The 16,065-nt window shown below is 46.3% G+C and overlaps 1 protein-coding gene across 1 annotated transcript in view; it reads left to right on the top strand.

Moving 5' to 3' along the window:
- Positions 1-12,217, top strand: part of CCDC3 (coiled-coil domain containing 3) — a 45,944-nt gene extending 33,727 nt beyond the window's left edge. The window contains exon 3 of the mRNA XM_064442998.1: positions 8,575-12,217. Coding sequence (XP_064299068.1) covers positions 8,575-8,850 — 276 coding nt within the window. The 3' untranslated portion in view covers positions 8,851-12,217. The remainder of the gene's footprint in view (positions 1-8,574) is intronic.
- Positions 12,218-16,065: the final 3,848 nt, after the last annotated feature.

Genomic DNA, 16,065 nt, shown 5'->3' with positions numbered 1-16,065 from the left:
TTCATAGCTCCTCTGCTGGACTTGCTCAAGCAGTTCCACATCCTTCTTAAGCTGGGGGGGCCTAAAACTGGAGACAGCACTCCAAATGCAGTCTCACTAGGGCAGAGCAGAGGGGGAGGATAACCCCCCTCGCCCTGCTGGCCACGGTCCTTTTAATGCACCCCAGGATACCATTGGCCTTCTTGGCCACAAGGGCACGGTGCTGGCTCAGGGTCACCTTGCTGCCCACCAGCACTCCCAGGGCCTTCTCAATAGAAGTCTTGTGAGACAGACTTAAAAATCTGTTTGTTCTTAGCACCTAAATTGCTTCTAGCAGCAGAGAAAGGAATTTTTTTCCTTACTCAAAACACTTACCTTTAAGCTCAGCATGGTTGAGCCGGGTCATGCATTTTAACATTCAGTGTCATTTACCTATAAGCAAGCAGCTTAATCCATGCCTGCACTGCTTACTCTCTGGGAACAGGTCAAAGGTACATCAGGAATATCTACCACCCATGCATGGCTCCTAGAAGGAACCAGAGCAGACAGTCCATTTCCTTGGGTTGTCTTTGCAATATATATCTTGCAAATAGTTGTGTTACAAAGTCTACGAGGTATCAGCCCTTGCAATGAGCTCTGTACATCCCCTGTAATAGGGCTGGAGAGCCAGGAGTAGTGTCCTGGTTTCTGCCTCTGCTTTTGCACGATATGGAGGCATGTGCTGTCCCACAGCTTGTTATTTTACTGGCCACCCTGAGTATTTTTGGTGGAGGGAGTCAGAAAGGGGTGACACGGGTCTCAGCAAAGAGTCTGGCAGGGTTCTGGGGTGCTAAACCCCTGGGATGGCTGTAAGAGCCTCCGCTTCCCTGCAACACTGACCCATGTCAGCGGTGCGCATTGCTCAGCCTCACGCCAGGAGCAGTGCCAAAGTCTGGGAAGCTCCTGGAAGTACGGAAAGCACAAGGTATGGGGCTGGTGGGGCTGAGCACTGAGGCCAGCGATCAGCAGCTGCAGCCAGGCGAGGAGGAGGACGGCTGCTCCTGCTAAACCACTTAGATGTGAGATTTTGCTGCTGCTCCCCTCCCAGATCCACCACCACATTCCTGTGGCATCTTGGGCGAATCACTCGGAAGAACGTTTTCAAAGGAAACAAGGCGAGAACAGAGCCCCTATGCCTTGGAGCAACTGGGAAAAGCAGCCGGCTGGCTCTTGGTGTGCCCCCCTCGCCCACACTGCACTGCCTGCGTTGTCAGTGAGGAGAGGAAGGGACTTGGAGATGCCCCAAATTGAGGTCCTGCCTCCTTGATTAGGTTTTTTTCTTCCTGGAGACCTGTCTGCCATGGCCTGGGCAGGGAATCTAGGGATTTACTGTCAGGACTGACTTATCTGCTCACTCGGCACAAGTGAGGTGCCTGTGGTAGGCAGCCTGGCTCGTACTCTGCACCATTTTTTTCCCTTTCCTGTCTTCTTGATTAGTGTGGTTTCTATTCTTGTTAAACCACTGCCTTTTTTCTTTTGCAAGTATACAGAATTAGGTGTTGATCTCTTCTTGGGTACTGACAGTGACCAGTCCAAGTACCATGAAGACACGTTTCCACCCCCATCCCCAGTCTTGGCAGAGGGGACCGGGTGTGACTGTCACCTGGTATCTTTGCATCGTCCCCCTCAGCAGCATCTCAGGCTTCAGTGTCAAAGTGTCTGGGGAAAGCAATGCCCCAGGATATGCTCTACACATGCTTTTGGGACCAGGGACTTCCCTCCAGGTACCTCCAACGTTGAGAGTCTTTTCACTAGTCCTGAAGTGCCTCCTAACCCCGCTGTGTCCTGTAAAACCACCCCCAGCCTGGGAGCAAGGGTGCAAGGGCTGTGAGCTCAAAGGCAAAGGGTAGGGTTTTGAAATGGATGCCTGCAATGCCCACAGCTGATGAGAGCCACCAGCAATTCAGACACCTTGCCAGGGAGGAAGGTCTGTTTTTTCCAAAGTACTTAATCACAGGGACGTATCTTAAAAAAAAATACACTCTTCAGCTTATGATCATTATTTTTAAAAAGTTCAGAAGAAAAAGTTGTGGTTTTCCTTGTGAAAAACACACTTCCCTGAGAGTAAACTATCCTCTGTGCTGAGTCGGTGTCTTGGTGGAGCTGCTGGCACTCAGGCCTTACGTCACAGCTTGTAAACACCACTCACATTTTCCAGGCACATGGGCCTTTCTCAGCCACTCAGGAGGATGTGAGGGCCAAGTATCACCCAAGAGACCTGCCAGGACGCCGTCCAAGAGCTGCCCCTGGCAGGCCCTCCAACGGTTCTTCGGGTGGTTTTTCACCAAGCAGCAGTTTGATGCAGATTGGAACAAACAAGGCTGTTTTTAAAGACTCCAAATTACCTGTGGACATGGATTTGGGTCCATTTCCAGGGCAAGGTTCTCCAAACTCCAAGAAAATTATCTGTATGCTGCCCTTGCAGCCTGCCCCGGCTAGTCAGTGATGCCAGCTGCCTTTTTGTGGGACTCAGGGTGGGAACCATCTCAGCCTGAGCTAGTTTTCTAGGTGATGGAGAGGGGTCCCCAAAAGTGGTCCACCTGAGGTAGGTGTCTAAGGTAGGCAAGAAGTCTCCCGTTGGATGTGCCTGTTCTCTGATGATGGTTGGGTTGTGACATGACTTTCCTTGACTGGCTGTGTGTTAGGAGTTTAAAGTGAAAATCTGCTTTTAGTGAGCAGTGAAATGGGGAAGAAGAGCACCATTCACAGCGCTGAGACATCTTGGGATGGGTGTTGCCTGGCAGAGGCTCCCTGCAGGCAGTGCTTCATACCCCAATGAAGTCCCCATCTCTAATATTTTGAATGAACCAGAGACTTGTGCCACAAGCCTTACACCTCCCATGGCACACGCTGACCCAGCATTCAGTAAGTAAGATAAGAACAGCCACCATCATTTCTTTCTCCATCCAGGTCTTATGTATCCTGGTGAGTCATATGAAGTCCTAGGGTGAAACCCCAGCTCATCCCCCTTAATGCCAGTGGTGCTGGATCTGCTCTTGGGACCCCGATTTAGTACCTCTGAAAGGTGCGGTCTTGCAGCAAGTAGAAGTGGTTTAACCCAGCACTGCCATGCCCCAACAACTTCACCCAACACAATGGTTTAACAGTGCTGACAGGGGCTTTTCCACACTTCAACAATAGTGTTAGTCTTGGCTGAAAAGTCCCGGTAACTGGAGGTTAAGTGACTCCATCCCAAACCCAATACACTCTGCTGCCAGAACCCTCCTGCTATCCTTTGCCGCACCGTCTGTCTTTCCATCCAACGTGCTCGCTCCCACGTAGCCTGCCCAAAGGGGCTGAACAAAAGGAGAAAGTGATGCTCAGAGTCTGAAATGTGGCCATGGCAAGGCAGGGCTCAAAGGGGGCCTCCCTGGGCAGGAGAGCTGAAGATTGTCTGAGTGGGCTGTATCGTGTCCTTGTCAGCTTCCCCAGGGCACAGAGCTCTTCCTTTCGCTAAGAGCATAGAATGAGTTCAGGAAATAAATGCTGATGGAGTTAAAGAAAGATAAAGAGTTATGTTTGGCTCCTGAGCCCCTTGAGAGAGGGTGCATGAATTATTGCTGTGCTGAGACAAATAGAGCTGGAGGTGTGCACTTCATGCTGCGTAAGGTCTCAGTTTAAGATGTTTTCTGTGGAGCAGATTTATAGCAGGGAAGGGTGAGAGGAGAGTGGTGTGGGGATGGGATGAGCTCTCTGGGGTGCAGTGCAGAGGAGGCTCAGCAGCAGAGCAGGAACTGTGCTTCCCAGCCCACGGTGCTTGGGATGCATTTCCAGAGAGAAAGACACCTTCACTTCTTCCACCAGACAGTCACAAGAGGTTGAGGTGGGACGATGCTGGGCCTGGGATGCTGAGGGAGTATCCCAGCTAGACACTGTTCCGGGTAGCAGTGTGGGTCAGGAGGAAGATCTGAGGGCAAGAAACCAAAGTGACCCGTGCCCAGTTCTAAAACCACAATATGCAGAGATCAGGTCTTACTGTCACACATTTAAAGACATCCCTACAATCATCTTGCCTGATGACACCCTATATCTAAACGTCCAAAAATGCTGTCTGATGTGAAAGATATTTTTAGGAGACCTGAAATGAAACACTTTTAGGTAGCGGGGCTCCAGTGCACTTTAGCTGTGCTGCCCATAGGGAGAATGCATGAAGAGCTAGCTAGAACTTAACTTTTCTCCCTTTGGTAAATGAGGACAAGGCTTGGGTGCCACTGCTGGGTTTTGAGTGACTTGAGCTCTGTAACACTAACTTCAGCCATTTATGGACAGTTTGTGGTGGATGAACACTACCATTGCGCCTTTATCCATAGGGTGTTTCCTAGCCACTGTCCCATTCTAATGAAGCTTATAGACGGCAGATGTGTGTGCCTGTCAATCAGACAAATGTATATCTACGTCAGTTCAGGGTGTTTGGTAAAAAGCTCACATGCCTGTAATGTGACACTCAGAAAATCAGTTTGATTTGTTACAGTGCCGATTTGTTTGGCAGGTGGGCAGATTTTGTAAATCATCTGGGTATATTTGTGACAGGGTGTTTCAGACAAATACTCATATATATTTAATTTGGAGTTTCACAGCTGTAGGCTGTCTAGGATAAATCCTAAGGAGCCGTATGGTTCTTGTTGTGCTACCTTTCCTGTTACATCTCCTGGTACTGTGTTGGACTCGAGTTTAACCACTGCCGAGGATGCCTTGCTAAAAAACTATGGAACAAGCAGACGTGCAGACAGAGATCTCCAGAACACACAACTCCTCTGAACTCTGGGTCACTACAGAATGTAACTTTTGAAGGAAACCTAGAAAAGTAACCCCTAAGGTTTTCTGAGGAGCCATTTCCTCATCCTTCTCTCCATTTCCCAGATCTGTGGGCATGTATGCCATGCTAAGTGCTGCATTTCAGAGCTGTTGCTTAACTGTCTGCCGTTGATACCTTGTGGGAATAGGAGATGCCAGCTATCCATCCTTTCCTTCTGTGGCATCAAGTGGAACTGGGTCCTCAGTGACTTACCTTGCTGAATGGAGATTTCATTATCCCTTAAATATTGTATAAACCACCCCCCCGCCCCCCTCCCCAGTGTACCTGACGTAGCAAGCTGTGGTGAGGAATGGGCGCACAGGCCATTCCCAGAAACAAAATCCAGTTGTCTGTAGCTTTTAGCAATGCCTTTTGGACTAAGGTCTGATCTTGATGGTCATCAAATGCAAAGTGTGCACATTTATGGGTGCATGAGACCAGACGAAATGGGGTGTGAAATTCCTGTCTGTAGATATGCTCCATAGGAATGACTGTGCAATGCAGGGTTATCTCATCTGGCTGTAAACATGAAGTTTTCAAGTAGCAACACGGACTGACCAAGGGCTGGTTAACATCTCACCCATTTGTTCAGCAGCTGGGTTAGTTATACAGGCTGTGCTGAGCTCCTAGCTGTTGGAGTTACACAATTCTCAGCACCAGTTTAAAAATAACATCGTTGCACCCACGTGAACCACAGCCCTAGCAGTAACAGCAAGGTTAGGACAGCACTCACATTTAAACATCATCCTCACTGCAGAGCTCTGTGAAAAATGCTGTTTGTAACCAGCTGGTGAGAATGTGAGGACTCCACCTTGTTATTTTTCCCCATGCAGAAGGAGCAAAGAGCATATTTTTCGGTTGGTAGTCCTGCAATTGCAGGCAGGCATCCAATTATCAAGCTGGGCTCTTCCTATCGCCTGCCCTGTTGGTAAGCAAAGCTGTGCGTGTCTGACAGTACCTCAGTTTTTTCATAACTGTGTTGTTCCAGTGATTGCTCTGGAAATCTCCAGGTAATTTAAGCACTAAACCGTGGGTTTCAGACTGGACAGTGAGGACCTGGAAGAGAAACAGCATAAGTAAACAAACTGGCTAGGTTTTTGATGGTGTTTGAGAAGTTTCTGAGCAGTTCTGTAGAGCTGGACTATCTCTGCTGACAGAGGACCAACCTCAAAAGGTTTGTGAGTGCCTCTGGGGTGAGGCTAATGCCATCCCTGATGTCTGCCATCAGACATTACCATTGCCCCACCAGCCAGCCGAGACGGGTGAGACACAGTTGGGTTTGCACAACCTCACACTTCAGCTGCATGAATTGTTCATTCCTCTGCACTGGACTCTGCCATGCCTATCACTGCATCAATGGAAAATGCAAGAAATCCCTCATGAAGTAGAGTTTCCACCGCCTGTCTTCCCAGCAAATGTCTTTTCCTAACTCACTAGTCTCCTTTGCAGGCATTTAAATTCAAGAAGTGTTCTGCCTGAAGTTTTGCAAGGGTTTGGCAAACACAAAAGCCAAGAGGTGCTGGCTGTTTTCAAATAGCACTTGGAATGAGCTGTGATTAAACCCAAATTCCCTCCTCTTCAGTCCTATTTCTGGCCCTCTATCTGTGAGCTCCCAGTCTCCCTAGCACGCATTTATAGGAGAGCCCTAGTGAGAGGACAGTCGGGGCAAGCATTTGCCCTTTAGAAGAGCCCTGCAGTGCTTTTGCATAAGAAAAAAGAGCTTATGGTGACTGGAAGCAGTTGCTGTGTTTGTGTTGACTGGCCATGGTTTTCAGCTGCTGGGGGTTTCCAAAGCAAATGAAATGTTATTCATCAATGCGGGCTCCCTCCCCTACTTTCAGTTGTTGAAAATACTACAAAGTAAGATGGAAAGAAACACGTAATCCTTCATCGTCACAGTGAGGATTTACTTGTTTATTTAGATTCCCTGTCTGTTCCAAATGTTCTGCCAGAGAAAGCCCATCCAGGCTCCAGGAGTGCTTGACACACATAAAAGAATTCTGGATGTATATAGGAGATAAATCCAGCAGAAGACACTGCCTTTCCTCATAGCACACCAGTGCAGCCATCAGCCAAAAGTCCCACTTGCACAATAAAATATCTCAGGATGCTTTTTTATAGGAAAAAAAGGAAGGAGGGACATCACCCTGGGCAGAAATAGGTTTCCATGGTGGCTCCTCTAGGCCAGAAACTTTATGGTGGGGCTGTCCTTGAGCCCCAGCCACCTCCTCTTTTTCTGCTTGGAAAATGTTGCCCAAGTAGCAAACGTGGAACTTGATGTCTTTGTAGCCAGTGAAACGAGAGAGTTGTGTTCAGAGGGTGATTCCTCCCACTGCCCTAGGAGGTGGAGATCACCCTCTTGAAGAGTGTCTCTCCCTGCAGACATTACAGGGGAAACAGAAAGAGAGGAGCCCAGATGTGTGGCTCACTTTTAGCTGCTTAATGAAGGCAGCTGAATCGCATCCCACGAAACACTGTGTGTCAGGAGCACAAGTTCTTTGCACTGAAGCTAGTTGGCAGCCTTTGTAGCATCCCATTCCTATTGCTGCACCTGCAAACAGGAAGCAAGTCAGAAACAGGAGACCGTAGACCTGGCAATCGCATATAGCTGAGATGAAATATATCTCTGGGTTATCCTAGGATGAGGTTGTAGGGGAAGAAAAATTGCCCAACAGATGTTTTGCATTTAGACCATCATCCAACTCAGGGGATTTGAAAATGCCCTGTGAACTGCTCTTCTAGTGATGCCTTGGGTGCAGCACCTTTGAAGCTGCCTCCTTTTTTTTTTGGTCTATCTAAGAGCCACAAGCATGAGTGGGCATCAAGAGCTTGACGTCTGTATTGGGGACAATATTGCAATATGTTGGTAGTGGATAGAATGGGAGGGGCAATTTTCAGCCAATTGCCCCCCAAAAAATCACTTCTGTTAAAGTTATGTGATCTTGAATGCTCCTAGAAACTGCTGGGATTTTACCGTTTAGGGTTTCATCTGAAAGAAATCCATATAATGAAATATTTAAGACAACTCAGGTCTTGAAAAAGCCAAACGAACCAGTTCTGTGTTTTGCAGGTGGTGTCCTTATGTTGACATGTTGACATAAAGGCTCACATCAAAATCTGGAGTTTCTGCTAAGGTGAATCAAATCTAGAGTTTTTCAACAGGAAAATATAGACACGAGGAAATGGAATGAAGCTGTGTCAGGGGAAGTTTGGAGCTGACATTAGGAAAAGGTTCTTCACTGATAGGGTGGTTGGTCACTGGAACAGGCTCCCCAGGGAAGTGGTCACAGCTCCAAGCCTGTCAGAGTTCAAGGAGCACCTGGACAATGCTTTTAGTCACATGGTTTAGTTTTAGGTAGTCCTGTGAGGAGCAGGGAGTTGGACTTGATCCTTATGTGTCCCTTCCAACTTGAGAGACACCCCTTGGCCTGAACTCCAGTTTCATACTAGGAATAGGGCAGCCTTCCTCCATAAATTCGATGTAGCCTTAGTAGGCTAGACAGGTTCGTCAAAAGAGCTCATAAAAGTAATTGTGAATCACCAGTATCATTAAGATCTACAGTTTTGGGTTTTATTTGAAAACAGCAGTGAAAGGGAGTATTTTAGTAGAAAAAGTGTAAAAAATGAGTAGAACTTCAAAAAAAAAGGATTCTTTTAAAGAGTTGTGATGCATTTCAAGGAACACCTGAATTAACCCTTCCTTTAATAAGTTTTTTGTGTAAACTTCACCTGTTCTTATTTATTTTCTGCTGTCCCCTCAGCTCATGTGCTCCTCAGTCCAGAAAGCCCTGTTTGAGGAGGAGGACAGGGTGAAGAAGCTGCAGCAAAAGGTGGCGACACTGGAGAAGCGCAACAAGCAGCTGCGAGATCGGGTGAAGAAAGTTAAGAGGTCTCTCCGGCAAGCCAGGAAAAACACCAGGCACATTGAGCAGATGAACCGAAAGCTCACTGAGAAACTTTCATCTGCAGGTGGTCAAATCCCCTATATTAACTCTTTAAAGCAGGAGAACTCCCATGCTACCTACCTTAAAGTATAATGCAAGGGTAAGTGCTCAGGCCAATGGTAATAGCAAACTTTGCCTGCATTAGATCAGGATCTGGCTCTCACACCTTGTCTACACTGTGCTTCAAACCTTGCAGGGAAAATGAATCTGAACTTGCTTTAGACACAGTGCTAGATTAAACAGGACTGCAAACCGGATTTGGCTGTGTGTTGGTGGCACAGCCCAAAGCCATGCCATAGAATCACAGGATCGTGTAGGTTGAAAAAGACTTTTAAGATCAAGTCCAACCATTAACCCAACACTGCCAAGTCCATCACTAAACCATGTCCCTGAGCACCACATCTACACGTCTTTTCAATGCCTCCAGGGATGGTGATTCAACCACTTCCCTGGGAAGCCTGTTCCAGTGCTTCACAAGCTTTTTGGTAATGAAATTTTTCCTAGTATCCAATCTAAACCTCCCCTGACACAACTTGAAGCCTTTTCTTCTCATCCTATCATTAGTAACTTGGGAGAAGAGACCAACACCCACCTCGCTACAACCTCCTTTCAGGTAGTTGTAGAAAGCGATAAGGGCTCCCCTCAGGCTCCTCTTCTTCAGGCTAAACAACCCCAGTTCCCTCAGCCGCTCCTCATCAGACTTGTTCTCCAGACTCTTCACCAGCTTTGTTGACCTCCTCCGGACACGCTCCAGCAGCTCAGTGCTTTTCTTGTACTGAGGGGCCCAAAACTGAGCACAGTATTTGAGTTGCGGCCTCACCAGTGCCGAGCACAGGGGCACGGTCACTGCCCTGCTCCTGCTGGCCACACTACTCCTGATACAAGCCCGGATGCCGTTGGCCTTCTTGGCCGCCTGGGCATGCTCCTGGCTCATGTTCAGCCAGCTGTCAACCAACACTCCCAAGTCCTTCTCCTCTGGGCAGCTCTCCAGCCACTCCTCCCCAAGCCTGTAATGTTGCCTGGGGTTGTTGTGACCCAAGTGCAGGACCCAGCACTTGGCCTTGTTGAACCTCATACAATTGGCCTTGGCCCATTGATCCAGCCTGCCCAGATCGCTCTGCAGAGCCTTCCTGCCCTCACACAGATCAACACTCCTTCCCAACTTGGTGTCACCTGCAAACTTACTGAGGGTGCCCTCGATCCCCTCATCTGGATTGTTGATAAAGATACTAAAAAGAACCAGCCCCAAAACTAAGCCCTGGGGACACCACTTGTGACCAGCTGCTAACTGGATTTATCTCCATTCACTGCAACTCTTTGGGCCCGGTCATCCAGACAGTTTTTTTTCCCAGTGAAGAGTACACCCATCCAAGCCATGAGCAGCCTGTTTCTCCAGGAGAATGCCTTACTAAAGTCCAGTTTGACATCACCCACAGCCTTTTCCTCATTCACTAAGCGGGTCACCTTATCCTAGAAGGAGCTCAGGTTAGTCAAGCAGGACCTGCCTTCATAAACCCATCCTGATTGGTCCTGATCACCTTGCTGTCCCCAGTGGCCACAGGGCCAGACAGTAATCTGTGCTTCTCTGCCCTCACACCCCTCCACCTCTGTCACCAGTTTTAGATTGTCTTTGATGAAAGTGCCAGTTCAGCCCTGTGGGCCATTGCAGGTGCGTGACACAGGAGCTCTTTTTGCCAACTTACTTCCTCCACATGTGCTGGGCAAGGAAGACCAAGGGGATATATGGAGATGGATGCTGTGGGAAGGATGCAGGCACAAATGCTCTTTGCTCCATCATCACCCCCAAGTCCTCACTCTCCCTTTAGCTTTACTGAAGTCTACATCCAGTGTCTGAGCAAAGGCTGTGTCTGGGACACACAGTCATTTTGGGCCCCTCTTCAAAGCGAAGCATAAATGTGCCCAAATTGTCTTAAGACTGTTTCTAAATATAGCTAAGTATTCTAAATAAAATGTCTAATATTTTTTATTTTACCAGAAAGTGCCTCAAGGGTCTTAGTAACTCCCTCAGGTGCCTTTATCATTTCCCGGCCAACAGGGTTGGAAACCATGTCATTTTGGGACTGTCTAGGACCTAATCCACCTCCTGCAGTCAGGACTATTAGTGGATGCTGGATCGGGCCCAGCAGACAACTTCAGATCCCATTTTCGAGCAGGTTTAATTTACAGTGTGGACAAGGCTTCAAGTTTTGTAATCACTGTTTGAGGTATAATGGAGGTTGCTGGGCAGCCTCACCTAGTTACACTTAGATGCTGTAGACACCACATCAATATCAACAGGGCATTAAAATTAAGGTAGTTTATATATGTATATATTTTAAAATCCTATAGAAAATATTTTTATTACACATTTGATATAGTCTAATTTCTTAAAATATGAAGTAAATCCTGTTTCTTGGTTATCTCACTAAAAAAAAGGCCATCATGTCCTTTATTAGACATTTACAAACTGGCTTCTGCTCAAACAGCATAGATTAAGGCATCAGTATCCATGGCTGATAAGGTTTTCAACCGTGTTAATATACCGAAGAGTGTCTTATGTCTTGGTTCTCAACCAACCTTCCTTAAAAACAGGGCACCATAAGGAGAGAAAGGTAGAAGAGTTTTTGTGGTTTTCTTCTCTTCTCAAAATAGTTGTTCTTATTCCAAGCGTGACACCCGAGTGCAGATCTGCTTCATGCTTTTCGACAGGGGCAGCCAGCCCTTGCCCAGCCTCAGGCGGTGCTGACAATCTGCCAGGGCTAAACTGGATTTATACAAGGTGGGCTGATCCAGGTGATCTTTAACAGAGGTGAAGCCCTCAGAAGCAACTGTGTAAACCACTGCTCTGTTCCTAACTCTCCACACTTTACCAGATTGCTGCATGGTCTCCATGCTGTACCTCAGCACTCAAAATCAGAGTATATCCAGGCTACAGCCCTGCTGGACCACTCTTTAACTACCCCTGTGCTAGGAAAAGCCCATATCAGCTTTCAACCATGAGCTTCAGTCCAAGCTGAACTCAGAAGTTAAGCCTTGTGTTGGCTTCTAGGATGCTGCTGAGTTTAATTACCTTCTAGTTTTGCTCCTTTTGGAAATAAAGCTTTTTTTCTTTTCTTTCTCCCCCCCTCTTGAAATAATGTTGGCATTTCTTAAGATTCTGACTCCTCCTCAAGCTCCACTGGTTTCAAAGGCTTTGCCTACCGAATCAGCACAATTTGAGTTGTTTTGTGCTCTAGTCAGCAATGCTGTTTCCTGAGAATTACTACAGACCTAAGGCTTCCCTAGAAGCCATCAAGAGATTTTAACTCCAAAATTTAAACCCATAGGAAAATAAGTAATGTTTTTGTTTGTTTGTTTCTGGTTTCTAAACTGCTGTTTAAATAAATGAACTGTTTTTCCTGGTATAGGTATTAAAAGCTTATGTTCTAATTTTTTGTTAATAAAAATATTCCCTCTGGTATTCATTCATGTTTTATAAATGTGTAAAGCTGAGAAAGAATAGTTAATATAGCTACACCTTTGCTATTCTTACAAATTTCCCAAACACAGTGTTGAAAATCTTTTTCTTTTGGCTGATAGTTTTGTCTCTTGATGGAAAGATTGGAAGTTTCTTTCTATTTCCCCCTTTCTCTAGCTTGAAAAAAAGTAAAATATTCTGTTCTCCTTGTCAGTTTCATGAGAATTTTGTTTCTTTGAGAATTTTGTTTCTTTGCAAAGAAAACAAAAACAACCCGCCCAAACGTAAGACCCAAATGCAACCCAAAATGCCCCCCGTGGGTACAAAACCAAAAAAGATTGTTTCCTTGTAAGTTTTTTCCTTTCATTCCTGCTTGGTTTTGGAACATTTCCAGAGATAAGGACTAGCAGTCAGACCAGATCACAGGTTAACCCTCTCAACAATTAACAGAGGATGCTAAGCCCAAATAAAAATGCCATTAAAGGTTCACCATTGATTGCCTGCCCCTGCTGGTGGCAGTATCCAGAGAGCGCCCAGAGAGGCTGTACAGGCAGGAAACACGGGTGGGAAGAGGAGCCTGGGTTATGTCCATCCAGGTTGGTACATGTCACATCGGGCCTAACACATACTCTAATTTTATTTAGATCCACACCGTAGCCACCTCAGGGACCAGCTACTCTGGAAACCCACAAAAAGGGCAAAATTTCATTCCATTTTCCAAATTAATGTGAAAGGCATGATTGAGCATGTTGCTTTTGAAGAGCTCCATGGGAGAGGCTAGGGTACAGAGATGCAGAGGAGGTTGGCATAGCTAGATGGGTTGGCAAGGGATGGTATAGAAACCCCAAAATCATCTTGAAAAAAAAAAAAAAGAAATAAAAAAGCAAACAGAATTCTTCAAATGAGGAAAACAATTGGTTGCAAACAACACCAAATGCTGCAGCCCCCTATGAGGAGTTCAAAGAAGCTTTACAAATTATTAACATCTGCTTTTGCAAACACATCAGGAGCTTGAAGGCTGCCAGTACATCTGCAGGGCAAGTGCTAGGGGTTCCCAGAGCAGAAAAAGCCAGAACTGGAGGCAAGGAGTGGCTTTTTGGCATTTATGTTCACTGTGGAGGAATTTAGGGATGCTCTAGTGTCTGAATCAATTTTTCCTGGTGGATCCAAAAGTGACAAGAAGAAGCGAAGGAGCAAAATGCATAGTAACAAATCACAAGGACAGAGAACAAATGAGTATGAACAGTAACAGAGAGTAGACTTCGCTGAGTGATGCAGAGTGAGTGACTGTCAACAAAAATGGATGAAATGCAATGTAGATAATGTAAAAAGATATTGATGGGGAAAAGAAAAACTGACCTATCTTTTCACATGAAATTAGATGCTCTGAGCTGGCACCAGCCAGCTAATACCATTGTATACAATTAGTGGTCAATTAGTCACTCGACCGGATCAATGTAGTATTATGATGATAGAGAGATTACACCATATCATTCTGTGAAGAAATTGGCTCAACGCTCATCTGCAGTTAAAAAAAAAGTAGGTTAAGTGGTAGAAATTGTTAGAAAAGGGCTAGAGACCATCATTACACTGCTAAGTATGAGATACGCCCACCTCTGGGACGCAGTGTGCAGTTACTCCCTGTCTCAAAAAAAGCGTCTAATAGGAAGTGTATAATGAGAGGCAAGGAAAATCCAAAAATCAGAATAGCTTCATATGACAAGCAACCATATTTTCTAGGACTTCGGGCTGGAGGAGAGAAGAGAGAGGAGAATGACAGAGGGAAACAGAAGGGGGGAAATCTTGGCATGGCCCTCTTTTCACTATCACCACATGTCTCTGTTGTGCTATTTCAGTGGCTGCTTAAGCTTTTGCAAGGTTTGTGTGTCTCACCAGAGCTGAATTCAATACTTCAGATGCTGATCTGCACCCAAAAAGCACCTTCTGTCCTTAGACTTTCCAATGGGATTTTCTGGGTTTTTTGAAAGTGGATGCTTATAGAGCAATGTGCATTAAATAAGCTGCATTATTTTTTCTTAAATCCCAAACACTGTCCTGATTTAACAACCATACCTCGGTAGCTTGGGAAGACCATATAATAAAGAGGATTTATGGAGAGCAGATAATGTTAGCAGCTTTCTTTGCTCCTTAACACCAAAATCATTGAGAAGAGAATGACTTCCATATGCTTGAACAATAATTTAGGGAAATAGCCATGTCTATTCTGTTTGGGGTTTAGCAGAAGGGGTTTTTGGAACAGAAGAGCACATTGGTGTTAAAGAGCTGTATCAGTAAAGCCTATTTCTAATATGCAAAAGTTCTCGCCAAGCTAAGTAATCTCTCATTAATGAGGCAAAGGAGCCCAAATTCATTTCTAAAAGTAGGAATAAAAACATAAAGGGAAAACTGTGGAGAGCAGATAAAACTGACAAGGTATGTAATTCTTTCTTATAATAAATCCAAGTAATTGCAAGGAAATTTCATTTTCCTCCCCTTTTAACCCCAATTATTTTCATTTAATCACAGAAACATTGCTATTTCCCTCCAAACCAGGCTGCTTTTGTGTGAAACATCATTTCCAACATGTGCTTGGGTTTAGGTATGTTCCTAATCCCCTAAAACAAACAGCGATCAGGACGGCACGTCCCAGCATACGTGGCACTGCTGGGAGGGCTCCTTGGCTCCTGCTGCATCGGCTCTGTGGGAAACCAGGCCAACCTATTCCAACAGGGATTTCCCAGGTGGCATCAGAGCTAATGCATGGGGAGGAAGACACAACGCAGATGTAGTGGAGCAGGAGTGATGCTGTCTTTCTGAGGAATCTCCTTTTGGTGGGTCAAGATTTGGTGCAGACAACATGAATTTAGGCAGGACTGTTGATCTGTGTGAGGGCAGGAAGGCTCTGCAGAGCGATCTGGGCAGGCTGGATCAATGGGCCAAGGCCAATTGTATGAGGTTCAACAAGGCCAAGTGCTGGGTCCTGCACTTGGGTCACAACAACCCCAGGCAACATTACAGGCTTGGGGAGGAGTGGCTGGAGAGCTGCCCAGAGGAGAAGGACTTGGGAGTGTTGGTTGACAGCTGGCTGAACATGAGCCAGGAGCATGCCCAGGCGGCCAAGAAGGCCAACAGCATCCGGGCTTGTATCAGGAGTAGTGTGGCCAGCAGGAGCAGGGCAGTGACCGTGCCCCTGTGCTCGGCACTGGTGAGGCCGCAACTCAAATACTGTGCTCAGTTTTGGGCCCCTCAGTACAAGAAAAACACTGAGCTGCTGGAGCGTGTCCAGAGGAGGTCAACAAAGCTGGTGAAGATTCTAGAGCACAAGTCTGATGAGGAGCGGCTGAGGGAACTGGGGTTGTTTAGCCTGGAGAAGAGGAGGCTGAGGGGAGCCCTTATCGCTTTCTACAACTACCTGAAAGGAGGTTGTAGCGAGGTGGGTGTTGGTCTCTTCTCCCAAGTTACTAATGATAGGATGAGAAGAAAAGGCTTCAAGTTGTGTCAGGGGAGGTTTAGATTGGATACTAGGAAAAATTTCATTACCAAAAAGCTTGTGAAGCACTGGAACAGCCTGCCCAGGGAAGTGGTTGAATCACCATCCCTGGAGGCATTGAAAAGACGTGTAGATGTGGTGCTCAGGGACATGGTTTAGTGATGGACTTGGCAGTGTTGGGTTAATGGTTGGACTTGATGATCTTAAAAGTCTTTTTCAACCTAAATGATTCTAGGATTCTATGACTTGATTGTTTTTCCATTAGATGGGCTTGATGGCTTCACGCCACTCCTGAGGTGCCTGATGGTTTCTCCTGATGAGAGTGTCTTAGCAGTTGCTTGCTGCTTTGGTTAATGTTAAT

Source organism: Phalacrocorax carbo, chromosome 1, assembly GCF_963921805.1.
Source record: "Phalacrocorax carbo chromosome 1, bPhaCar2.1, whole genome shotgun sequence".
NCBI classification, from domain to species: domain Eukaryota; kingdom Metazoa; phylum Chordata; class Aves; order Suliformes; family Phalacrocoracidae; genus Phalacrocorax; species Phalacrocorax carbo.
This window is presented reverse-complemented; position numbering and strand designations above follow the sequence as displayed.